The sequence below is a fragment of the Balaenoptera borealis genome, assembly GCF_965194805.1.
Source record: "Balaenoptera borealis genome assembly, chromosome: 20".
Classification (NCBI taxonomy): Eukaryota; Metazoa; Chordata; class Mammalia; order Artiodactyla; family Balaenopteridae; genus Balaenoptera; species Balaenoptera borealis.
Window position 1 is genome coordinate 35,923,879 of NC_138879.1, and position 27,021 is coordinate 35,950,899.

Here is a 27,021-nt window from a genome sequence, read left to right on the forward strand (position 1 = left end):
TGCCTACAGAAAGGTCAGTCAACAGGTTTTTAATGAGCAGAACCAAGTAAGGAACTTTTAGTGTTCTTGAAGAGACTACACATATGAAGTATGAGGGAGAGAGAGAAAGGAAACCAACAAACAAACAGCACGGGGAGGCGAAGGAAGCAAGGAGAAGGTACCATTAAGTGTTTTTGCTGCAGATTATTGGTTTAGGAATTCAGAGAAGGTAGAGATCAATCGAAACTCTCAGAGAACTAACCAGAGGCGGCGTCAAGAAGGAAGCAGAACTCGAGCCTCCTCTTAGTATGTAAGATATGGTTAGGTAGAAAGAACAATGCAGATGAACAATGCATCATAAGCTATCGCAGAGGATGGATCTTTCGAGAAATCGACAAACATTACCTCTGGGGGAAAAAAAAGGGCACAAAAACCCAGGATCCATTCTACAATACAGACTCAGAGAGGAGCCCCAGGGAAGCCTGGAGAGGATCCAGCTTATTTCTTGCTTTCTTTGTAAAACAGATATGGAGAAATCTTGGCCTTTTGGATCACTGACGCCTTTGGACTCACTCCAAGAGTGTGCAACGCAGAGTCGGTATACTTACGAGATTAGTCAGTCTTGAAGGAAGAGTTCCAGAGGAAGTAAGATGGGAATCTAGGCTCTTTGCTTTCTCTCGGACAGTTGTAAATTTATCAGACAAAGTTTGAATAGATTCTTGACTGTTCCAGAATGAGGTAGACCCTGTTTGAACCTGAAGTGTGATACTTTCAAGACAGTCCTTATACTGACTAGCAGCTGAAGAAATTGACCCTGTTGTAGAAAAGAGGGCAGTTAGTGTCTGAATCCTTTACATTATTTAAAAACAACAAAAAGAAGTCCCCACAAAACTCTATACCTGGAACAAGGATTTTCCAAATTGTCAATAACTGAAATAATCACTGATCACTGATGATAGTCTCTAAACTTGGGAGAGACTAAAGGGAGATTATTTGAACCACAAATATACTGGAAAAAAGGGCACTAGAGAGAGGATATTTGATGCTGGCTGTAGGCAGTTGCAGGACCCAGAACTATGTATGTTTAAGCACAAGGTACTATTTTAAGTTACAAACTCTAGAGAATCCAATGTATCTGCACTAAATTCAACAGTGCTTCAAGTACAAAGTAGACTCTGCATTTGCATGTCTCTATTGCTAGAGTTTAAAAATCTCCTTATAGCTGGTTAATCACCACCACCACAGCTACCTGGCCTCCCATGGGATTATCCCCTTCAGCCCTGGCCCTAAAGAAACTCCTCTGTACTGTGAGAAAACACTGCGGGTCTGCCCCTGCAGCCTGGCTTCCCATAGCCAGCGAGGCAGGGGCTGTTAGTCCCTTTCCCAGAACATCGTCTGCTAGTGATTACCCGGGCTGAGCGGAGTGCTGACGCTAGTAGGCGCGTGGTTTATTTTGGGTGTTTTGCATGAGACTTCCTTAAAAGAACCATCTTGTTCATAGGAGATACTAGACAGGTCTTGAATGTCTGTCAATGATCTAAAGAATTAAAAGCACAGAGTAATTGGGAGATGTTTACAAAAATCAAACACTATATTCCTAAGAGGTACTTTTTAAAGATGCTCTTCACAAAAGTCTTTATTTGGCAAGTGGCCAAAATCAGAGACTATCTTAGAATATCCATAAGTTATCTATAAGATATTTAAGATATCTTAGAGAGAATATTAGAGAATATCTTAAAAAGAGATACTAACTTTAAACATATCTCAGTAGTCAAAAATAAATTACATACGTGAAAGTCTATTTATGTGGCAAACAGATTTAATCTACAAGTATAAACTTCTATTCTTCTTATCACTGTGTTTCCTTGATTAAGATGCTATTAATTTAGATCACTCATCACAACAGTTTTTAGGTGAAAAAAGAAACAGGCTCACATTAAATGTATACATAAAAATGGGAAGAACACAGACTCTTACAAACAAGGAAATACTATTCCCCTAAAACCAAGACTTTGCACAGAATACTTAGGCAACTTTTGGTGGCCATACATGTCTTTCTCTTTCATTTCCTTTGGTGACTCCTTTAATGTCTCCTCTTGTTCATCTTCAGTACTGTAAGAGAGAAAGTGAGAAAATTATATAAATCCCCTGTCAGCAGAGTGCAATAACGTGGTACAAGGCACCAGTTACTGGCCCAGTGCGAGAGGCAGCTGGAAGGGCACTAAGCTCAAGGTGGAAAGTGAGGGTTCTGATCCCGGCTCTGCTACTGACTAGCCACATGTTCTCAGGGATGTCTGGGCCTCTGTTTCCTCTTCAGAGGCTGAATAAATACTCTCTAAGGGTCAGCCCATCTGAAACCAGCCAACGATGCTACTGGCTGAGCAAGCTCCTGAGGAAATCAACGGAGCACGGGAACTTTGCTGTGGATGGATGATGGAGCAAAGGGCACAGCCATGGGGCCTTACCAACTGTGAAACAGCTTCTTGGCATGGAGTATCAGGGGAGGCCAAGGGAGGCTTGTGCCAAAAAATGGCCAGAAAAGAATTCTGAAGACAAACTTGACCTGCTTCTACTTTAACCAATATTTAAGATTCATTTTCAATATTCAAACACAAACTATAAGCCAGATCCCACGCTAAATCCTTCCAAATGTTTCCACGTTTTTAATCTTTGCACAATCCTGTGAGACCAATGGTATAAAGGAAAGAGCATGGATTTTGGATTGAGTTGTGACTATTAATTCTGTTCACTAAATATTTGTTTCTCCTGCTGAGCACAATGTAGGACAGTACTTTTTGGCCCTCCTAATTTACATAAATGGCCATATGACTTGTTTTAACCAGTGAAATGCAAGTGAAAGTGATGTGATTCACTTTGGGGCAGAAACTTTAAAAGCCCAGTGCACAATTCACCATGTTCCCTTTTCTCCTGCCTCAGTAAGAGAAGAAGCACAAAGATGGAGTCTCCCTCCGTGTGGATTTCTGACGGAAGGTAATACAGCACAGATCACTCCTGGTGATGGACGTGGAGCATGAGCACAAAACAAGTTTCTGTTGTTTTAAAGCCCCTAAAATCCGGGGGTCGTGTGTTACATAACATAATCTAGCCTATCCTAATGATACAGCTGCTTACTAACTGTACAACCTAAGGAAAAAACCCTCTGCTTCCTGTATTGGTGAAATCAGAGGGTTGTTATATGAATTAAATTTGACAAAACAGAGTACCTGGCATATTGTCACTGCTTAGGAAATACTAGCTATCATTATTATAGATAAGGAAATTGAGGTCCAGAAAAGAGAAAGTAAATTGAATGCTACTGTACCAGGCACTTCGCCTCTATTATTAGTTTTTTAATTAATCTTTTTATTTTGAAATAACTGTATATATATTCACATGCAGTTCTTTTTTTTTTTTTTTTTTTTTAATTTATGGCTGCGTTGGATCTTTGTTGCTGCGCGCTGGCTTTCTCTAGTTGCAGCGAGCGGGGGCTACTCTTCCTTACAGTGCACGGACTTCTCATTGCAGTGGCTTCTCTTGCTGCGGAGCACGGGCTCTAGAGCGCAGGCTCAGTAGTTGTAGCGCACGGGCTTAGTTGCTGCGTGGCATGTGGGATCTTCCCAGACCAGGGCTCGAACCCATGTCGCCTGCACTGGCAGGCGGATTCTTAACCACCACACCACCAGGAAAGTCCACATGCAGTTTTAAGAAATACACCTTACCCAGTTTCCCTCAATGGTGACATCTTGCAAATCTATTCAGCAATATCATAACCAAGATATCGACATTGATACAGTCAAGATACAGGACATTTCCACCACAGGTACCCCTCACGTTGCCCTTTTATAGCCATGTCTATTTCCCCCCCACTCCCATCTCTTTCCTAACCCCTAGAAACCACTCATTTATTCTTTATTTCTACAATTTTATCATTTCAAGAATGTTATAAATGTGGAATCATATAGTAAATAACTTTGCAGGGGTTGCTTTTTCCACTCAGCACAATTCTCTGGAGACTTATCCCGGTTGTTGCATGTATCAATAGTTCATTCTTTTTTTACTGCTGAGGAGCATTCCATGGTATGGATGTACCACACTCTGTTAAACCATTCACTTGTTAGACAACATCTGGGTTTCCAGATTTTGGCTATTATGAATAAAGTTGCTATAAACGTTCGTGTATGTGTTGGTTTTTTTTAATATTTATTTATTATTAAATAAATAAATTTTTTTGGCTGCATCGGGTCTTAGTTGCGGCATGCAGGATCTTTCATTGCAGTGCAGGCTCTTCATTGCAGTGTGCGGGCTTCTCTCTAGTTGTGGCATGCGGTTTTTCTCTCTCTAGTTGTGGTGCGCGGGCTCCAGAGCGTATGGGCTCTGTAGTTTGCAGCACGCGGGCTCTCTCGTTGAGGTGCACAAGCTCAGTAGTTGTGGCACATGGGCTTAGTTGCCCCGCCGCATGTGGGATCTTAGTTCCCTGACCAGGGATGGAACCCGTGTTCCCTGCGTTGGAAGGCGGATTCTTTACCACTGGACCACCAGGGAAGTCCCATGTATGTGTTTTCGGGTAAATATAATTCTTCATTTCTCTGGGTAAATGCCCAGAAGTCATATTATTACTTTTAATCTCTATGTCAACATTCCCAGTAAGAATTCTTTTTTTTTTGAATTTAGAATCTTCCATTTATTCAATAGAATTGAAAATATATTATTTAAGAGAGGTGAAAAAATAAAACTCAATGTTGTCTACAGAAACTTTCCTCAACCAGACGGAATTTCTCTTTTTCATTTGTAAAAGTAAAAAAAAAACAAAGTAGCTTTTTCTTTCAAAAATAGTATGCGCCTATGGTAGAACATTCCAACAGCAAAGAAGGTTATAAGATAAAAAGCAAAACCTCTGGACTCTCTCTCCAGAGTTAACCACTGTATAGACTTCCAGAAATGTCGACACGCTACAAGGATTAGAGGTATCTCCCTTCCCTCTCATTTTTACACAGATGTTATTAAATTACATACATTGTTATGCATTTTTTTCAATTAACAATATGTCCAGCGATGATTCTTATCGCTATTTTACAAATGGGGAGCTAGAAGAGAGGGGTTGAGAAATCTGACCAAGTTAGAAAAGCAGAGTCAGGATCTGAATACAGATAACAACTCCTTTTCACGACCCCTCACAATTCTGCTGAACAAGTCCTAACAAAGCTAAGCTGCCCAAAGCTTACTGTTATAACATGGTGGCTATTATATTTGAAGAAGAGCAACATATAAATATGGGGCATTACCATCAATTAACATTACTTCTATGAGTCTGAAACTGTGAATAAAATAATAGCATATACCTTCGTATAGGTTGGAATTGAGACCTGGTCAAAATTTCAGCATTCTTTCCAAGGTTTTTTCTCATTGGGAACTTTTCTTCACCTGAAAGAATAAAGTACATGCATTTTTTAGTGAATTTTTGCCAACCCAGATTATTATTTTCATTCTCTAGAATTTTCCTTGGTCTGGTCCAGAATAAGAAATAATCTGTATAAACAAAGTGCTTCCTAACTGGGTTTGGAGTGAGCACTGTAGAGCCCTGGTCCAGGAAGATCCCACATGCTGCAGAGCAACTAAGCCCATGCGCCACAACTACTGAGCCTGCGCTCTAGAGCCCGTGAGCCACAACTACTGAGCTCCCGTGCCACAACTACGGAAGCCCGCATGCCTAGAGCCCGTGCTCTGCAACAAGAGAAGCCACTGCAATGAGAAGCCCGTGCACCGCAAGGAAGAGTAGCCCCCGCTCGCCACAACTAGAGAAAAGCCTGCGTGCAGCAACAAAGACCCAATGCAGCCAAAAATAAATAAAATTAAATAAATAAATAAAAATTTTTTTAAAAAAAGAAAAGAAAAGACCATTAGCTGGGCATTCCCAGAACATTAACTGTGTCTCTTGGCCACCAAACACCACTTAAAGAGTGGGGATGGGGTCTTGAGTACTAAGGAGCTAATTCAACCGTCTTCTGTTCTCGTTGGCCTCAAGCATCTGAAGTCACTCCTCCCCAACTCTCAGTAAGGTCTCTGGACACACGGGGCCAGTATCCATTTTCCTTCCCACCATTACATAGCTCTGGTTTATAGAGAAGAGGACAGACAGACCAGCCTGCCCTGTTGGCAAATGCTCATGATCCCCCTGCCATTCTTCAGGTCCAGGAGGTAGTCTGGTAGGCAATGGGAGGCCCACTATAAAAGTGCCACCTTCAGCAGAAGCCAAGCTACTCTGAAACCCCACCAGTGGAGAAGCATAGGGGTTCTTCTTCTTTCCACCCCTTTTCAAATGCCTAGAAAGCGTAAACACCTGGAAAGCATAAATGAATTCCTAATAAGCACAATTTAGACCTGGAGGGGAACTTAGAGATTTTAGAGTCTAACTTTCTCCTTTACTTTACATGGAGGGAAAGTGGGGCTCTCAGGTGGAGTGACATGCCCAAGGTAATGCAGAAAAAAAATCAGTGGCAGAACTGGGCTTGGAACCCAGCATGTATGCAACTTTTACCCCTGTTGTATTGCCTGGTATGGAGAGGATATATTGATATATCAGAGCCCTAGCGAAAAAGGGGGAGGAGAAGGGCTAAAAGGAGGAAACAGAGTAGAAATCAGAGGCTTCTACATGTACTTTAGATGTTTGTATCCAACTAGCCCTGGTTTTCTGACCTGCCTGCCCCATAACTTCTCTATCCTACTCAACTCTCTTCCAAACACTAGTGAAGTGGCCATGTACAGGTCAGGCTCACACAGAGAGTGATCATGGGCAGAGGCGCCACAGAAAGAGCTGGGTGGCCAGAGACCCAGGTTTGGGAACTTTAAATACATATTGTCCTGAGAATTTAACTGTTCATCTAAAAGCTTACAGCTTCTTAAAATGCTTGTGCCTGTGATGGGGACCTGAATCAGTTTAGAGATGGAAGCTGGAGTATGCAGCAGGAGGAAGGGAGTATGGTCAGAACCTAAACCCACCCAGCCCAGGTTCAGACTGTTGAGACACGACCCTGGACCGAGCTACATGGCTTGGTAGGTGGATAACCCTGGTTTTAAAAATGGATGTTGCATACCTTAAAAGAGCTAAAGTGCACAATTTTTAAAATGCCTGTATCAGAACCTGTAGTTCACTTGTATCTTGTCTTGTGTCACACCCCAGCTGCTGATCCAAGTTTAACTTTCCATGTAACGGGAAGCAGTTGCTAAGTTATATAGAACCCAAGGCCTCCCAAGGGAAGGATGTTACGTTGACTGTACTATTAGCTATTATTAACCCTTTGCTAAGATGCCAAGCAACCAGAGGAAAATGATGGTGAAACTCTGCCTTTTGGGGTAGAGAAGGACACAGAAACCTAGTTCTGGCTGTCACTGTGTCAATAACTAGCTGTGTGGCCTAGGTCAATCCCTTAGGTCAGCTCAGCAAAGATAACTGAACACCTGCTGTGTGCCACAAAAGAGCCTGAAATCTAGGGAAAGAGACTACAGGGGGAAAATAGAAGAAGAAGCAACTGCTATAACGTATGCTATAAGAATGCAAGGGGAGGTATAAATAACATGATGTATGGATGTCATGAGACTAGTGAGGGGCAGGGGAAATCACTGAGCCTAAGTTTTCTCATTTGTAAAATGGAAGGCCTGGAAGGTTATTTCTAAGGACCTTTCCAGCTCTAAACATGTGTGATCTGACAGAAAGTAAAGATGAGGGACTCTCAAAGGAATCTGCCCTGAGGGCTTATTACCAGAGGCTTGAGGTCGAGCACAAGCATGTTGTATTCCTTCAAAGTCTTCTTCAATGGGACTTGAGGTCTACAAAAGAATGAAAGAGCAAAGAAAGGAGGGTCACTGGAGGCAGACATATCATCAGAAGGTGGAGAGAGAATTTCTTGATGTTCTTAAACCTTGAAAATCTTCATAAGGTTCCTACATCTTCTATAGAAAAAGAACAAACCTTCATCACAGACATTAAGAACTTATTTGTACTATGTGTTCTTCCTCAACAACAAGCCTTCCCCCACCTCCCATTTTGAGGTGGAATCGGGTGACTTTTCCCTTCATCATCCCCTCCTCACCACAACCTTCCAACAAAGATGTTCTGATTCCTGGGAGCTTTATCAGAAAAGCCAAAGAGGGTAGGAAAAAAGGCCCAGACTGGAAAGCTACTCTATGGGGTGAGAAGTCAGAACACTGGTTCCTTTGAGGGGAGGCAGGGAGTGGGAGGAAACACAAGGAGGTCTTTTGGGGGATCAAGAATGGTCTATTTCTTGATTTGGGTGCTGGCTACATGAGTGTGTTCAGCATGTAAAAATTCATGAGCTGTACACTAAAGATGTGTGTAGTTTTCTCGGTTATACTTTTTATATACATCTACATGTTACATGTATATACATATGTATGTATATATACTTTATATATTTTTATTAAAGATTTTCTTAATATCCCAGTCCACCGTAAAACCAAGAATGTTTAAAGGATTAATAATGGAAAATTGCTCTAATTGAGTTTTCAGAAGTGCCAACAAGTGGAAACTACGCTTTTTGATGCATCACTGAATTCTTCTTGTCAGTCAAATGTTGTGATTGACATGTACAATCCTCTCTTTCCTCTACCGTACCTTCCATATTAGTAAAAGAACCTCAAAAAGTGGCAGGTTAGGGGACAGGTGAGGTGAAAATAACATAAGTAAATAAGAGAATCCAATAAGTTTCATTTTATAAATGAAAATACTCTGTACAAACAGGTTCTTGCAAAAGCTAGGCAGATCCCAGACAAAGCCCTGTGTACTGGACAGCCTCACATTCACTGCTGACACTGTGCCTCTATTCCTGGCTCTGTCTCACCACTAAAGCTGGCCAGGCCAGGGCTAATTGCCTACATCTGCGTTCACCAGTTCTTCTTCACACAGAGGAATAACAGCAGGCTGCCTTCTCTTCCCTTCAGGAAGGATGTGTGAATTGGGTAACATGAAGGAAAGTATTTTGAAAAAAGAAGTACAAAGTGCTGTACAAATGCAGGAACCACAATTTTGGGAGAAATTGCTTATGACCTTCATTATCAAAAATCTTATTTTTCACATGTTTTTTCAAAACACACAAAAACACTGATAAATTGACATTATATACTTTTACGTGTAAGCTATTTTTCTTAATAAAAATAATTTTAAAGGAATAAGGCAACGGAGAAAGCTGAAGATGTACTTTATCCTGAACTGTGAATTTTTACCTCTAGGGGCTTCCCTGGTGGTGCAGTGGTTGAGAATCCGCCTGCCAATGCAAGGGACACAGGTTCGAGCCCTGGTCCGGGAAGATCCCACGTGCCGTGGAGCAGCTAAGCCCGTGCACCACAACTAGTGAGCCTGCACTCAAGAGCCCACAAGCCACAACTACTGAGCCCACGTGCCACAACTACTGAAGCCTGTGAACCTAGAGCCCATGCTCCGCAACAAGAGAAGCCACCGCAATGAGAAGCCTGCGCATCGCAATGAAGGGTAGCCCCCGCTCACCTCAACTAGAGAAAGCCCAAGCACAGCAACGAAGACCCAATGCAGCCAAAAATAAAAAACAAAGAAATAAATAAATTTATTAAAAAAAAATTTTTTTACCTCTAGAGCCAAGTTTTCTTGAGCAGTTGAGGAGTAAAAATATTCATGGTCTGGAGTTAAAAATTCATCTGTTACGTCTTCAGAAAACTCTGGTGAACAAGTTGATTGCACGGACTGATCCTATTAATAAGGTAAGAAATCACTTTTAAGTTGGTGTTTATTGTAAACAAATCCCTTTATAGTTGGATGCAGTGTTAATGATGGGGTATCAAAAATTACTCTGTGGTCGGGGTGACACTCTCTGAGACCTTCCTGCCTACTTGCACCTCTGGCCCTCTTTCCCCACAGTGAGCTGTGAACCCCCTGGAGCAAATGTGACAAATGACAGTCCTGAATCTCAACATCCTTACCTGCACAGTGGAAGTGGGGGGAGGCTGGGTGACCTTTTTGCTCTAAAATTCACAGGAAGAAAAAAGTCCCTAGACAACTCAAGCTGGGGACTGAATTTAAACACCCTGATCCTCAAGAGCCTAGATACAGTCCATGTGTTGGTGTTGTCCTCCAGGCTGAGGCTGCTCAGAACTAGGACTCCCTCAGGTATTCCCGTTTAAAGGCAAGCGAAGAAGCATGATTTTGGGGCTTCCCTGGTGGCGCAGTGGTTAAGAATCCGCCTGCCAATGCAGGGGACACAGGTTCGAGCCCTGGTCCAGGAAGATCCCACATGCCGCGGAGCAACTAAGCCCGTGCACCACAACTACTGAGCCTGCGCTCTAGAGCCCGTGAGCCACAACTACTGAGCTTGCGTGCCTGGAGCCCGTGCTCCGCAACAAGAGAAGCCACCGCAATGAGAAGCCCGCGCACCACAACGAAGAGTAGCCCCTGCTCTCTGCAACTAGAGAAAGCCCGTGTACAGCAACAAAGACCCAACACAGCCAAAAATAAATAAATAAAATAAATAAATTTATAAATAAAAAAAAGAAGCATAATTTTTAAAATAGCAATGCAATCTCAAAAATAAAAATAAAATAAAATAAAGTAAGTTATTTCTTCAGCATCTCCACTCTACCCCTTCCTTTTTTGCTCTTTCTCTACGTTCAGGCCCTGATCACCACATGGCCAGACAACTGGCTCCTTCCCTCACCTTCAGTCATCCCTTTGCAGAGGTTTTGTGGTTTATTTCCTTGGACATTGCTTTTGCCATACTTCCTCCTCTGTGCACTTAGCAGCTGCTTTCCTTAACCTCTCATGTCAAACTGAAATTTCTCAGACAAGCCTGGCCTCCCATACCTTCCCCACTTCCCTGACAGAGCTGCTTCTCCAGCCAAGCCAGTATGCTGAATGTGGCACATCCTTCCAGCCCTCACATGAGAGAAAGAATAAATTGTCCTGTGAGCGGTTTGTGTGCTATGATTAATACAATAGTATGTTCTTCGAGAAAGACCTCAAATGTTATCACACTTGGCTTTTTACATTGTTTCATTCTCAGCTGCTGTTTATATTCTTTAAATGATCCTGATCCCACGTCAATGGTGATTACAAAAATTTTGGTTCCTTGCTCTGGCTGGACTATAGCCCAACTGCATGCTTGAAAAATGCATTAAATCCCTGAAGCAAGGCTGTAACCCCAATGCAAATGCTAGGAAATGACTGTATCCCAGGGATCTTGCTGAGGCAGAGGTTTCAGGCATGAACACATTCCTTCCACTGAGTTGAAAGCTGAATTTGGGTCTTGGGTGACATTCCAGGTGAAGGTACTCTCATCGCAACCCTGGCCTTGCTTTTCCTACTTCAATCTGACCTGAGTCACGAGCTTTGGTAACTGACCGTGCTTTAAGAGTTGGTCTTGGGACTTCCCTAGTGGCGCAGTGGTTAAGGATCCGCCTGCCAATGCAGGGGACACAGGTTCGATCCCTGGTCCAGGAAGATCCCACATGCCGTGGAGCAACTAAGTCCGTGCGCCACAACTACTGAGACTGTGCTCTAGAGCCCGCAAGCCACAACTACTGAAGCCCACACGCCTAGAGCCCGTGCTCTGCAACAAGAGAAGCCACCGCACTGAGAAGCCCTCACACCGCAACGAAGAGTAGCCCCCGCTCTCGCCACAACTAGAGGAAGCCCACACGCAGCAACAAAGACCCAGCGCAGCCAAAAATAAATAAATTAATTGATTAGAAAAAAAAAGAGTTGGTCTCGTCTAGCCAACTCGACAGAAAGCTCAAGGGTCAGAGCTGAATCTAACACTTGTCTGTGTTTTCCCCAAGCTCCAATATACACAATGCTTTGAGTTGAACTAACTCAAAAAGTATCAGGCAGGGAGGAAAGACTTCTTCGTTCATGTCAGAGACATGAGGGCACATGCTCCAACAAAAAAGAACTACTATAGATATTATTTCAATGTCATAATACATAACAACTCAGTTCTAGTAGGTCTTTGGGTTCAAGTTGGCTCTCCAGGCAGTATGACTTACGCTGTAAGACTTCTCAACAACCACAGGTGCATCAGACTTTGCTTGAAAGACTTCACTATGCTCTGGCTGCTCATATTTTCTGGGGGGCAGGTGCCTGATACCTAATAATTATAACACAATCATTGTCATTCGGTGATATTCAAATGGCATGGAAGGGGCAAAGGGTGGCATAAGAGAAGAGATGTATGCATATTCTGCCAAGAGTGGCCATGTTTCATATATCAAATCAAAGTGGAGACTGTTAGGCTAGCCTGGTCCCAGCACGTGGCCCTGGATCAGCCACCCTTTTGCCTACCCATTCAAGAGCGATGCTTGACAAGGAACAGATTTTAAATACCAAAAAAATCCAAACCAATAGATTTTCTACCTAAGGTAAATAATAATTTTAGATGTACCTTCCTTTGATTTGCAAACAACTGTGAAACGATATCCCATGCCCTGATTGCAAGCAAATTACCAGGTGGAAATACACAGTCTTCAGTTTTCACCTACAAATCTCTAAAAGTGATGACAGTAAATGTCATTTGTCTCTAAGTTCCTCAGGCATAGACTCTCTGAGAGCCAGTGGAATTTTTCTGGCTTAAAATGCAACGCAAAGAAGTGGGCAATAGGGAGTGGCCTTCCATCAACGCCCTCAGGTAAAAGGTTCAATTCTTTGTGAGGTTAGACCCAGATCCAGGGTCAGTGCATGGAGATTATTTTACTTCCTTTGGACAAAGGAATCTGCTCCAGTAATAGAAAAACTCACGAATCTCTGGACTTCTTTACCTGTCTGAAGGACAGTGGGATTAGAAGGGTATGCTGCTTTCCCCTGGAATTCAGGATTCCCAGACAGGTAGGAAAGGAGAGAAGACCAAAGGAAATATTCTAGGAGGTTTACTTATTTTTGAGAGCTGACAGCTTGATAGAGCTCACCTACCCTGACTCGTCCAACTGAACTTACCGGTGAAACTTCGAGGCCCTGGCTGTCTGCCATGCTGGTCACTGTTGTGGTCACTGCTGTCTGTTTTGTCACACTTGCCATTTCCTCCTGGCTCATCATTTTTCTTGGGATGCTCTACAGCTTGCCGCCAATCCACGTGCTCAGGGACCCTAATGAGGGGCTGCAGCAGGGGATCAGGCCTGTTTTCAGCCTCATTTTCTAAAGTCACACTACTCTGAGGATGCCAAGGAGGTACTGCCAGCTGCCCAGTAGCTGCTTTCTCTGCCATTTCTTTCACCTCCGCTGGATGTAAGAGAAAGCAGTATTTAAAAGATCACTGTGAATGCTGGAAACAAAAGCTTTAGATTCTTAAAGAGTTATGTCATATTTTATAGCTCATATTGTCACAATGATTGCTTTTTTGGAATTGCATCATCCTTAGCTTGCCCTGCTTGGCCTGAAGCAGAGGAGAGGAGAGAATTGATGATAGAGTAAGGGAAAGGCAGAATTTCAGTTAGTTACAGCCCTTTTTGCTGAATTAGAGTACAAAGTAACAGGAAACTTGTAGATGGACCTTCTTGTTGTGAAGGTTTTATAAGAAAATGACGACCCACCACCAGAGCCTCCCATCAAGCCTCTTAGATAGCCTCAACCACCAGAGGACAGACAGCGGAAGCAAGAAAAACTACAATCCTGCAGCCTGTGGACCAAAAACCACAGTTACAGGAAGATAGACAAGATGAAAAGGCAGAGGGCTATATACCAGATGAAGGAACAAGAAAAAAACCCAGAAAAACAACTAAATGAAGTGGAGATAGGCAACCTTCCAGAAAAAGAATTCAGAATAATGATAGTGAAGATGATCCAGGACCTCGGAATAAGAATGGAGGCAAAGATTGAGAAGATGCAAGAAATGATTAACAAAGACCTAGAAGAATTAAAGAACAAACAAACAGAGATGACCAATACAATAACTGAAATGAAAACTACACTAGAAGGAATCAATAGCAGAATAACTGAGGCAGAAGAACGGATAAGTGACCTGGAAGACAGAATGGTGGAATTCACTGCTGCGGAACAGACTAAAGAAAAAAGAATGAAAAGAAATGAAGACAGCCTAAGAGACCTCTGGGACAACATTAAACGCAACAACATTCGCATAATAGGGGTCCCAGAAGGAGAAGAGAGAGAGAAAGGACCAGAGAAAATATTTGAAGAGATTATAGTCGAAAATTTCCCTAACATGGGAAAGGAAATAGCCACCCAAGCCCAGGAAGCGCAGAGAGTCCCATACAGGATAAACCCAAGGAGAAACACACTGAGACACATAGTAATCAAAATGGCAAAAATTAAAGACAAAGAAAAATTATTGAAAGCAGCAAGGGAAAAACGACAAATAGCATACAAGGGAACTCCCATAAGGTTAACAGCTGATTTCTCAGCAGAAACTCTACAAGCCAGAAGGGAGTGGCATGATATACTTAAAGTGATGAAAGGAAAGAACGTACAACCAAGATTACTCTACCCGGCAAGGATCTCATTTAGATTTGATGGAGAAATCAAAAGCTTTACAGACAAGCAAAAGCTAAGAGAATTCAGCACCACCAAACCCGCTCTACAACAAATGCTAAAGGAACTTCTCTAAGTGGGAAACACAAGAGAAGAAAAGGACCTACAAAAACAAACCCAAAACAATGAAGAAAATGGTCATAGGAACATACATAGCGATAATTACCTTAAACGTGAATGGATTAAATGCTCCAACCAAAAGACACAGGCTTGCTGAATGGATACAAAAACAAGACTCATATATATGCTGTCTACAAGAGACCCACTTTAGACCTAGGGACACATACAGACTGAAAGTGAGGGGATGGAAAAAGATATTCCATGCAAATGGAAATCAAAAGAAAGCTGGAGTAGCTATACTCATATCAGATAAAATAGACTTTAAAATAAAGAATGTTACAAGAGACAAGGAAGGACACTACATAATGATCAAGGGATCAATCCAAGAAGAAGATATAACAATTATAAATATATATACACCCAACATAGGAGCACCTCAATACATAAGGCAACTGCTAACAGCCATAAAAGAGGAAATTGACAGTAACACAATAATAGTGGGGGACTTTAACACCTCACTTACACCAATGGACAGATCATCCAAAATGAAAATAAATAAGGAAACAGAAGCTTTAAATGACACAATAGACCAGATAGATTTAATTGATATTTATAGGACATTCCATCCAAAAACAGCAGATTACACGGTCTTCTCAAGTGCGCACGGAACATTCTCCAGGATAGATCACATCTTGGGTCACAAATCAAGCCTCAGTAAATTTAAGAAAATTGAAATCATATCAAGCATCTTTTCTGACCACAACACTATGAGATTAGAAATCAATTACAGGGAAAAAAACGTAAAAAAGACAAACACATGGAGGCTAAACAATACGTTACTAAATAAACAAGAGATCACTGAAGAAATCAAAGAGGAAATCAAAAATTACCTAGAGACAAATGACAATGAAAACACGACGACCCAAAACCTATGGGATGCAGCAAAAGCAGTTCTAAGAGGGAAGTTTATAGCTATACAAGCCTACCTAAAGAAACAAGAAAAATCTCAAGTAAACAATCTAACCTTACACCTAAAGAAACTAGAGAAAGAAGAACAAACAAAACCCAAAGTTAGCAGAAGGAAAGAAATCATAAAGATCAGAACAGAAATAAATGAAATAGAAACAAAGAAAACAATAGCAAAGATCAATAAAACTAAAAGCTGGTTCTTTGAGAAGATAAACAAAATTGATAAGCCATTAGCCAGACTCATCAAGAAAAAGAGGGAGAGGACTCAAATCAATAAAATCAGAAATGAAAAAGGAGAAGTTACAACAACAAAAAAAAAAAAAAAAAAAAAGAAAATGACATCTGAAGCCCCTAGTCTGTAGAGACTAACAGAAGGAATTCTATTTGAGTTTGTCTAGCCTTTCTAGACCACACTGAGCTCATTATTTTGGGAGTACATATGTATGTGTTCATGTGTGTTTTCACTACAATTTTCTATACTTTTGCAATGTCACTTAGCATTAGTATCAAAAAACATAGACGCTGTATCCTTTTAAGCTTACAAGATTAAACTGATACAAAAGGATAATGCCCATAGAATATGTGAAAGTGACACTGCAAGCTCTCTACCTTAATAATGTTATATATTAAACATCTATATCATGTATTTTTACTACATGTGTTACATAACATACATACATATATATATGTATACACATGTAGAATAGAAGTTATTTCCTATACAGTATAGAAATGAAAAAAGCACTTCTCTTCTGCGGTTTGTAATCAGAAAGGTCTTGCTTTTAAAATGGAATGATCTAAAAAGAAAAGAATATGGGAGAACAATGCAATATAGGCTGTGTACTTACAGATAACAACCAGGTTAGAAAGATACTTTAAATTTCATTTTGTTCAACAGAATCCATGACTTTATACTCACTTTTCCATTTTAAGTGTCTCTCTCCAGCATCTTCATTATTTCTTGACTTTGTGTTATAGATTTTAGAAGACACAGATTCCATACTGATCCTGAATTGCATAGATTTGGGGGAAGGGGGCGAGTGGACACAAACACATCAGTTTGCTCAAGTTCTTGGCACAACCCCAAGCCCATCAGCCCACCCAGAGGACTGTCCCCTATTCTCTGAGCCGTTCCTGAGATTTCACCGACTCCTACCCACCACCAGGGAGCACTAGACTTCCCAACGTTCAGCCCACAAGGCTTTACCTGGAAGAGCCCCAGCCAGGGCTGGATGACGTGAGTGGTCCCTGTGGGTGCCTTGGCACAGTGAGGAGTGCACTACTGAGCTGTGTCGTTCTGGTTCGGGCACTGGACTCTCTAGGCCTTCCCTGGCTAAGAAATAAAAGGAGTGGGTTAGAAGATCTCGAGGTAGAAGACCCACAACTGAAACACAGCTGCACCAGACAGAATCCTGGTCCTTGGGCTGTAGCAGAGCCCTGCCACAATGCCACAGAACATAGGTGAAGGTTCAGTAGCTGTTCCTGCCCTTTGATCAGAATCCTCTGGTAATATGCACACCTGCATATCAGTGATAGCACAATAGCTAGCTAGCATTTGTAAAGATGGTCTTGAGGCACCAGGGGCTCTGAAGAACATTCAGAGATCTTCAGCCTAGTTTCACTGAGTTCGAGACCATGTCCTGCCAATGGCTAGCTGTCTGACTCTGGCAAACTTCAATCTCTCTGGGCCAAGGTTTCCTCATCTGCAAAACAAGGGAGTTTCTTTTTCCTTTAAATATTCCATGAGTATATATATGTTATCACCTATTAAACTAACTCTTTGCAAATGTGTGATCTATGGCATATATGTGAATTCCCTTTTATCCAGAATACCCCACTCTCCCACTGGATCAGAGAGAAGAGAGGCTGTTGAATTGGAAAGGTCACATCTAATCAGTTTCTTTGAAGAGCAATTTGGCAATAGCTATCAAGAATCTTTAAAATGTTCAAACCCTCTGACCTAGTAACTCTGCTTCTGGGAATCTATCAAGGACATAACCCAAAATGCAAAAAAAAAAGATTTACTGACAAGTCACTGTAGCCCTATTCTTAACAGGAAAACAACAACAAAAAAAGAATAAAACAATCTAAAATTCAACAATGGGGTAAATTCAACAATTTCAAAGTAAGTTTACAGGATGTTTTTAATAACAAGGGATAACCATGTTCTAATATAAAGCAAAAACTGAGGATACAAAATTGCCTACACGTATACAATTACAATTTTTTTAAGCATACAAAAAGACTAGGTGGATTGGTAGCAAAGTGTTAAACTTTTCTTTGGTCAGTTTTTTGTTCTCCTGGGGGAAGAGGGTGGAGCTGGGCAGGGGAAGCCACAACTACAGCTGTTGCTTTGTCATCCAGTGGCTATACTGTCACTCCATCTGCCTCTGTCAGTGATGTGACTGCTAAACTCTCTGATGCCAGTTAGGTGGTTCTTCAGTTAATTTCCTTTGTAAAGGTAAAATACACTCGTCTAAAATGTCTGGGCATTTTCCTTGATTCTCTCTTAATGTACATATTTAACCAAAATGAATGGAACAGCAAATTTGTCATTAGTTTTAGTCACCACTGGGGGTAGGAACAAAATTTTTTTTCCAGGAGGACTAACTTCAGGCTGTGGATTAATGTTGCCATTTAACCACAGAAAAGGAAAACTAAATTGATATAATACTCTACCTTGAAAAACATTTATTGCTCCATTAATAATTCCTCCTATGCAGGGACTTCCCTGGTGGTCCAGTGGGTAAGACTCCGTGCTTCCAGTGCAGGGGGCCTGGGTTCGATCCCTGATCGGGAAATAGATCCTGCATGCATGCCACAACTAAGAGTCCACACGCCACAACCAAGAGTTCTCATGCCACAACTAAGAAGCCGGCATGCCACAACTAAGTGTCCACATGATGCAACTAAGAGTCCACATGCCGCAACTAAGACCCAGTGCAGCCAAAATAAATAAATAAATAAATAGGGCTTCCCTGGTGGCGCAGTGGTTGAGAATCTGCCTCCCAATGCAGGGGACACGGGTTCGAGCCTTGGTCTGGGAGGATCCCACATGCCGCGGAGCAAATGGGCCTGTGAGCCACGATTGCTGAGCCTGCGCGTCTGGAGCCTGTGCTCCGCAACAAGAGAGGCCGCGATAGCGAGAGGCCCGTGCACCGCGATGAAGAGTGGCCCCCACTTGCCGCAATTAGAGAAAGCCCTCGCACAGAAACGAGGACCCAACACAGCCATAAATAAACAAATAAAATAAAAAATTTAAAAAATAAATAAATAAATTTAAAAATAACAATAATTCCTCTTATGCAAAATAAAATTTGTTTTACCTAAGTTCTTAAAAACCCAGCGTATGCATACGCTCTCCTTCTAGTGATTTGTGCTGAAACCAATTCATTTCGTTGATCTGGCTAAAAATCAGAGGCCGCAAGGTAACAATGATACCGTTCAACCCCCTCCTTCTGTCCCCCAGAGTCAGTGATGCTTATTTTGAACAACACTGGTTTTCACATAGTTTGATCTCTGTAGCACTGGTGCATGGAATAACTTGGCAATTCTTTTTATAAGAAAAACAATCTGGGGACTTCCCTGGCGGTCCAGTGGTTAAGAATCTGTGCTTCCAATGCAGGGGGTGCAGGTTCAGTACCTGGTTGGGGAACTAAGATACCACATGCTGCGCAGTATGACCAAAAAAAAAAAAACACCCCACAATCTGGGCAGTTTCAGAAAGGCAGGATGCTTTGCTTTTGACAACAGATGAGTTCTGTCTGGCTAACCTGCCAGCCACTTGATGTCCCCTGCAAGTCTCCATTATACCACTCTTCTCACTTACGCAACGGAGAGAACTTGCCAAGATCTGTTTCTGTGTTACTATGCCTCATCTCTCACAATCTCTTTGTCACTAGACATATGAAGATCATTAAGTGGCCTCAGGGTCACATGGGAGTCTAAAGACATGGTGACACAAAGAACAATACAATGTTAACCCACCTGCTGGTATTTTGGTTCCTGTTTCTTTCCAAACTGTCCTTGGCTCCGTGAGTAGGCTGAAACTGTTCACCTCTGCTCTGTTTTCCAGGACCACAAAGAGATGGCAGCTTAAAAATCAGTAGACATGTTTCAGTGCTTTGATGAAGGAATTCCTCTTCCCTTCACTCCCACATTCTATTTTTTTTTTTTTTTGTCTGCATTGGGTCTTCGTTGCCATGTGTGGGGTTTCTCTAGTTGTGGCGAGCAGGGGCTACTCTTCGTTGCGGTGCACGGGCTTCTCATTACAGTGGCTTCTCTTGTTGTGGAGCATGGGCTCTAGGCACACGGGCTTCAGTAGTTGTGGCGCGCATGGGCTTAGTTGCTCCGCAGCATGTGGGATCTTCCCGGACCAGGGCTCGAACCCGTGTCCCCTGCATTGGCAGGCAGATTCTTAACCACTGCGCCACCAGGGAAGTCCCTTCACATTCTATTTTTAAAGCCATTCTCGCTAAGTGTGTAGAACTAACCAGACCCCTCAAGACAATTTCATTTTGCATGTTTCACATCTAGTAACACATCTCTTAGCTGGAGGCCTCTACATAGAAATGTTGGTCCCCAGGACTCCAGGCTGAACAGGGCACAAGTGGAGAAGGAGCAGACAAAATAGACATCAAAAATCCCCAAACTTGGACTTCCCTGGTGGCTCAGTGGTTAAGAATCCGCCTGCCAATGCAAGGGACACGGGTTCGAGCCCTGGTCCAGGAGGATCCCACATGCTGCGGAGCAGCTAAGCCCGTGCACCACAACTGCCGAGCCCGCGCTCTGGAGCCCATGTGCCACAACCACTGAGCCCGAGTGCCACAACTACTGAAGCCCGTGCGCCTAGAGCCTGTGCTCCACAACAAGAGAAGACACTGCAATTAGAAGCCCGTGCACCGCAACGAAGGGTAGCCCCTGCTCGCCGCAACTAGAGAAAGCCCATGCGCAGCAACAAAGACCCAACGCAGCCAAAAATAAAAATAAATACATACATACATAAATAAATATATTTATAAAAAAAAAAAAATCCCAAAACTTTCCCCTATATTAAGGCAGCAGGTTTTGTGGCAGGAGCCCCAGGCCCTGGGCTCTAGTCTGATCTTTGCTCAGACTAACCTAAGAGAGCCTTATGTTTCAGTTTCCTCATCCATAAAACAGGGACAATAATATCTACCTAAATCCACCAGGGGGATGCTATGAAAATAAAACACAACAACAAAAAAAGGCCACAATACTTCGGAAATAGTAGAAGTAAAATAAATTAAAGCCTATGCCCTTTATCCAAAAGAAAGACTTTGGGATCTGCTTACTCCAATTTTAACAAACTTAGTTAATTATATTTCCTAATCTATTAAGGCAACAAATGTGAGATTTGGGGATGGTAGTAGGATGCCTAAAGGTGAGAAGATACGTAAAAATGATCATAATCTCTCTGGAATACAACCTCCACAGGCTTTTGTGTGGCGGCAGCATTGTATCATGGAACATCACAATAATAGATGTTCAGAAAAATGTCACGGTCACCAAGGAAAGGCCAGAATATATTTAGAATATATCCAAAATAGGTATTTAGAATAATGGGAAGTTTGTAATGTTTTCATTCAGTATGATTAAAAATTTGAGAATGGAGAAATTAAAAGAATGAATTTCAATTGTCTGAAAAATTCATTTAGGTGAAAATGCCTTATTCCTTGATTATGCTAGAAAACCAGGGTACACTTTTTAAAGAACAATTGAAATATGGTATAATTGTTTTCCACATAGTCTTATGTACTAGTAGATGGCTTCCAACAATGGCTGTCATCAATTCCTTCCCTCCCTGCCATTTGGGAGCTGGAATCTACTTCCCTCCCCTTGAATCTGTGCTGGCTTCATGACTTTGACCAACAGAAAAACAGCAGAAGTGACATTGTCCTAGTTTTTAAGAGGCCTGGCAGCTTCAGCTTTCACTTGGGAAGCCAGCTGCCATGCTGCAGAGCAGCTTGGGTGAATGAAAAGCCAAGTGCGGAGAGAGGCCATCTGGGGGAGCCTAAGGCACCAGACAGGTAAGTGAAGCCTTCTTGGACCTTCTTGCCCAGCCCAGCCTCCAGCTGAATGCAGTCGAGGGGGTGATCCCAGCCGGTGCCACATGGAATGGAAGAATCACTCAGTTAAGCCCTGTCATATTCCTGACCCACAGAATTATGAGAAATAATAAAACATTGTTATTTTAACTCACTAAGTTTGGGCTTTTGTTGTTGTTGTCGGACAGCAATAGGTAATCAAAACACAGTATACAATAAAAGTATTTCTAATGGTTTTCTAGCAAACTCTAACTTCCAATAGAAACAGAAAAATTAAGAATCTAAGTAAATTCTTTGTGTCTCCTCTTTACATAAAAACAAATGCCAAGGCTTTTCCAAATGTTCTAAGTGAGGACTGAAGCCTCACTGAAATTCAGCAAGGAACAGTGAAACAGCACTAGACTGGGAGTCAGAAACCTGCCCCTGACCAGCTGTGGGCCTTGGCAGTAGCGCAGCAAGGCATGGGGGTTAAGTAGGAGTCATCTGCCCTGTGCAGGCCTAAGCGGGTGCACTGCAGGTGGAGGATTTTAAAACAATAATAAAACTCACCAAAAGCCTGCTTTTTATTACCATGAGCCAGCAACTCTAAATAATTTTAGTAATAAGATCTTCCTTCCAGTGGTGCTGACCTCTCCTACTCCACCCCGCTCTCAGTCACACCAGTGGATCTTGGAAAGTTTAAGTCTCTGAGCTTGAGCTTCACACTCTGTAAAAGGATGGGCTCGATCCACCTCTAAAATTCTGATTCAAGAGGCAGCCAGCTCTGTATGTGTGAACTTGTTCAAATTCACTCGTTTAGTCCTTCCCTCAATGACCGTTTATCAAGTACCTTCTACGTGCTAGGCCCCCTTCTAGGTGTGGGGACACAGCATGAGTAAGAGCTGTCCTTAAGAAGCTCATGGAGGAACCACTCTTCAACCCTTGGTTTCTCACATCCTCTGAGGCATCTTCTTTGACTATCGAGTCTTTCTGTCCCTCACTGGTGTCTGAGATACTCATAGTAGAGCTTGTGGTTCATTCATCATAATATCCCAGGGTCTAATAAATAGCCTCTGGCTCTATAAATGTTTGTTGAATGAGTGAATGAATGAATTAATAAGCAATTTAGAATGGGGATTAATACCTGCCCAAGATACCATATTTGGTGAGCTGAACTCTATAAAAGTGTCAATACTTGATTATTTTAACCTATAAAACAACAATTTCATATGGTTCAAACTTCTCTGAATTTACGGAGAAGGACACGGGCCGTGTGCTGGGTTTGGAACAGGAGGTGAAGAGTTATCTATCTTGGAATTCCAACCTAGAGGCCTTACTTCCCAAAGCCAAGAGGACCCTGCTGTGAGTTGGCTGCGCTGACGTCAGTCCTTGCTGGCAGGTGAGGGGCGATGCTGACCCCGGCTCCAGGTCCTGCTTATGCTGCCCTGCCCCCCTTCTCGGCCTTACCTGTTGGCCCTTCTCCAACTGATCCCTAGTGCTTTCTTCAGTGACTCGGGGGAAAGGGGTGAAAGGTGTCCAGCCACAGCTGCTTCTTTTCTTGGACCTTTTGCCAAAATGTCCTCCTTGAAAGTCCCTCATTGTTCTTGGAGACTCTGCTAGGGTCGGGCAGTTGCCTTCAGTATCCGGCTGCAGGTCCCCTGGCAGCTGCATGGCAGGAGGAACATAGCTTGAAGCTGGGGGGCCCAGGGCTGAAGGTAAGTCACAGACGTCTGCAAACTCTCTTGAAGAGGCCCACAGAGACCAGCGCTCCTCCTGCTCCTTCTGTGTCATCTCAAGCTTATCTAGCTTCTGCTGAATATTCCTCAGGAAACTGGCATTCTGGTGCATTAAGGTCTGTGAGATCTTCAGATTCAGCACACACTTACTGATGTACTCCTCGGTCATGGACCTGTTGCTCACGTCGCCCTTGGCTCCTCTGGCTGGCTCAGGCAGGCTGGGTGAGCTAAGTGACCCATCCTGCCGGTCCCAGTCCTCAAAGGAGAGCTCCGTGTCAGCTTCCGAAGAGCTGCTGTCCTCATGGCAAAAACAGCACGCCTCTCTCTCCATCTTTTCCAACTCTTCTTCCATGGACTTCAGTTCATCTACCTGGTTTTGTCTGGCCCCCTCAAGAGATGAACCAGTTCCTGGGGGCTCTTCCTCTTTGTCATCTCCCATGTCCAGGCAGCCTGAGTAGATTTCGTTGATTTCGAAGCTGCAGAGGCTTGCCTGACCTGGGCTGGGGCTCCTGGCCTCTTCCCCCACAGAGCAAGCAGGAGAAGCAGCGCCTTGGTTCTGTGTCTCCTGGGCCTCCAGACTTGGGTCTGGGACCAGAGGCTCTGGTGTTGCTTTCTCGGTGGGAGCAGAGTGACCCCTTGGTGAATGAAGCTGACCACCTGCTGAAAAGAGTAGCAACATGCAGCTGATTAAAGTGATTGCAGCAGCTCAGCAGCCTTGGCTTGTTGCTCAAGTGGCATGAGAACACAGAAAAAAGTTTTTTTCTTCCCACTCCCTTTCCAGTTAGGAAGACTACCAGATACACACACAGAGGGTGAGAGGGTATTTCGAACTATTCTGACGTGGGTTGAGATAGAAAATTTGGGGGACTTCCCTGGTGGCGAAGTGGTTAAGACTGGGTGCTCCCAATGCAGGGGGCCCAGGTTCAATCCCTGGTCAGGGAACTAAATCCCACATGCATGCCGCAACTAAGGAGTCCACCTGCCACAACTAAGGAGCCCACCTGCTGCATCTAAGACCCAGTGCAACCAACTAAATAAATAAATAAATAAATATATATATATATATATATATATATATGTAAAAGAAAAAAAAAGAAAATTTGGGAAAGATCAAACCCGGGAGGAAATGTTCTAAGCTTAAGTTATAGTATGTTCAAAACATACATAACTTCAGGACAAGCAAATTACAGGCCCCTGAGTCTTAGGACTAAATTCATACTTTACACAAAAGGTGTTTGAATATTCATGTCAGTTCAAGTTGTGCTCTTTGTGAACATCTGATAAAAGAAGCTGAGACACTGCCCAAGAAGCCACTGCACTGAGAGAGATAATACCTCAAAAAATAACTCCAGGACTGACTACCCACCACCCCTGGTTGATGGTGTACAGCTCGCAGAGAATGGGTCAGAGGAGCCAAAGTAATAAGAGCTTGGACTGCCATTCTGGAGGCTTCCAGGCCTGTCCAAAGAGTCAGAGAATAGTCACTTGGCTAGAATCCAAAGGCCTATGTTCCAGCTGTGTAATAAACCTGGAATTGTGAGCAAGCCACAACCTCTCTGAACCTTAGTTTTCGCATCTGGAATATGAGGGCATCAAGCCAGATGATTGCAAGGTCCTTTCCAGCTCAGAGTTCTAAGGTTTCCAAGTATACTAAAAAGCAGTAAGGCTTTAGAGAAAAGGTTGGAAGGAAACATCAGAATGTTAACAAATTAAAATGTTAAGTAATCTTTTTTGTATTGTTTAGGATTTTCTATAATGAGCAGATAATAGTTTTAAATTTTAAAAATCACCATTTTTATTTGTGAAACAATTAAATACATTCCTAAATCATACTAGAAAGAAACAGATTGTTACTGCACAGTTCTGGATCCAATCAATGTGTATATGGAGCTCAAAAAGTTTAACTTAATAATTTTAAGGATCTTGATTTTTCCCTAAGGCATCCATCTTTCCCAGTATAAGTTATGGGTATAGTTTGGAGGAGTTGATTAGTTGCAGCTCTCAGAACACATTCATGTCAAAACCTGTGGGTTAAGGCCATACCTGTTTTCTTCAGCTCTTTTATTTGCAAGTCAGGGGTCTCTTTTGGATGTTCTGAAGTCACTCCTAAACAGACATTAACATCAGGATGGAGTTCATATCTCTGCACCCTGGAGCTCCCGGTTGGCTGAGTTCTCTGGGCTCCAATAAAATCCTGTAACAAGGGAAGTACTGGCAAGGACATATCTGCAATCATCTGAATGTCACTGGTGTTTTAGAAACATATCTAGGTGTCAAATAAACTCCCTGTTACTCCTGTTGGGTAGACTGACTGTAGTCCTAATAAACGAATTAACTGTTAATTACCAATATTTAAAAGTAATAACAGGGACTTCCCTGGTGGCACAGTGATTAAGAATCTGCCTGGGGCTTCCCTGGTGGCGCAGTGGTTGGGAGTCTGCCTGCCAATGCAGAGAATACAGGTTCGAGCCCTGGTCTGGGAGGATCCCACATGCCGTGGAGCGGCTAGGCCCGTGAGCCACAATTGCTGAGCCTGCGCGTCTGGAGCCTGTGCTCCGCAACAGGAGAGGCCGCGATAGTGAGAGGCCCGCGCACCGCGATGAAGAGTGGCCCCCACTTGCCGCAACTGGAGAGAGCCCTCGCACAGAAACAAAGACCCAACTCAGCCATAAAAATAAATAAATAAATAAACCCAAAGTTAAAATAAAAAAAAATTTAAAAAGAATCTGCCTGCCAATGCAGGGGACACGGGTTCAATCCCTGGTCTGGCAAGATCCCACATGCCACGGAGCAACTAAGCCCGTGCACCACAACTACTGAGCAGGCACTCTAGAGCCAGCGAGCCACAACTACGGAGCCTGTGTGCCACAACTACTGAAGCCCGTGCCCCTAGAGCCCGTGCTCCCCAACAAGAGAAGCCACCGCAATGAGAAGCCCGTGCACCGCAACAAAGAGTAGCCCCCACTCGCCACAACTAGAGAAAGCCCGCGTGCAGCAACAAAGACCCAATGCAGCCAAAAATACAAAAAAAATAATAAAATAAAAATTTTTAAAAAGTCAGTAGCTGTCATTCACTGAATCGCACTGTGTGCCAACAGGGTGTCCCTTTTACGTACTGACACTCCGCAGCCTCCCTCCGCAATTCCCTGCTGCCCTCACCAAGTTAGGCAGTTAGAATTTTCTTGGGAACACAGAAAGGGTGTAATGAAATGAGGATTTCCAAAATATCCTACAACTTGGTCTCTAGCTTCTTCTTGGTCTCTAACTCCCTATCCCGAGATAGGTAAGCAGAAATAAACTCCCAACAACTTCACAGCTTACCTTTAAGTCATTTTTCAGAATATACTGGATATCTTGAAGGTTCATAGTTCGGTCTTTCTGCTTGACCTGGATGCCTGACTTAACAATGTCATAGTAAGGTTTCGGAAGCCTGACATCAGCTTCTAAATAATTTCCCAGGACTATGGTTTCTTTAATAACTGAGCCATCTAAGTCATCCCAGGGTATGCTGTCTGTTAAGGAAAAAGCCATAGGAAGGAGAGACATTAAGAAATCAGATGAAATTGTCTAACCTTTGTCAAGTCACTCAACCTCTTTAAAATTAATTTCTCTCTGTAGAAAAACTACCAGAAGCCCAATAACAAAGGAGAAACCACTTGACCCAAATAACAGGGAAATCCCTGCCACAGAGACAGGAAAAAATAGTGTCAGACTC

At 42.8% G+C, this 27,021-nt stretch overlaps 1 protein-coding gene across 11 annotated transcripts in view; it reads right to left on the reverse strand.

Moving 5' to 3' along the window:
* Positions 1-27,015, reverse strand: part of TEX14 (testis expressed 14, intercellular bridge forming factor) — a 47,052-nt gene extending 20,037 nt beyond the window's left edge. For 8 of the 11 annotated variants that reach the window (XM_082371984.1, XM_082371992.1, XM_082371991.1 and 5 more), the window contains exons 1-14: positions 26,628-27,015; positions 25,350-25,542; positions 23,038-23,966; positions 19,511-19,617; positions 16,731-16,856; positions 16,443-16,531; positions 12,947-13,228; positions 12,004-12,104; positions 9,596-9,715; positions 7,737-7,803; positions 5,319-5,400; positions 2,029-2,091; positions 1,389-1,516; positions 588-793 (exon numbers count right to left, since the gene is read on the reverse strand). In XM_082371984.1, coding sequence (XP_082228110.1) covers positions 588-793; positions 1,389-1,516; positions 2,029-2,091; positions 5,319-5,400; positions 7,737-7,803; positions 9,596-9,715; positions 12,004-12,104; positions 12,947-13,228; positions 16,443-16,531; positions 16,731-16,856; positions 19,511-19,617; positions 23,038-23,966; positions 25,350-25,542; positions 26,628-26,852 — 2,718 coding nt within the window. In that variant the 5' untranslated portion in view covers positions 26,853-27,015. The remainder of the gene's footprint in view (positions 1-587; positions 794-1,388; positions 1,517-2,028; positions 2,092-5,318; positions 5,401-7,736; positions 7,804-9,595; positions 9,716-12,003; positions 12,105-12,946; positions 13,229-16,442; positions 16,532-16,730; positions 16,857-19,510; positions 19,618-23,037; positions 23,967-25,349; positions 25,543-26,627) is intronic. The other 3 variants (XM_082371989.1, XM_082371988.1, XM_082371986.1) reach the window with 3 other exon arrangements.
* Positions 27,016-27,021: the final 6 nt, after the last annotated feature.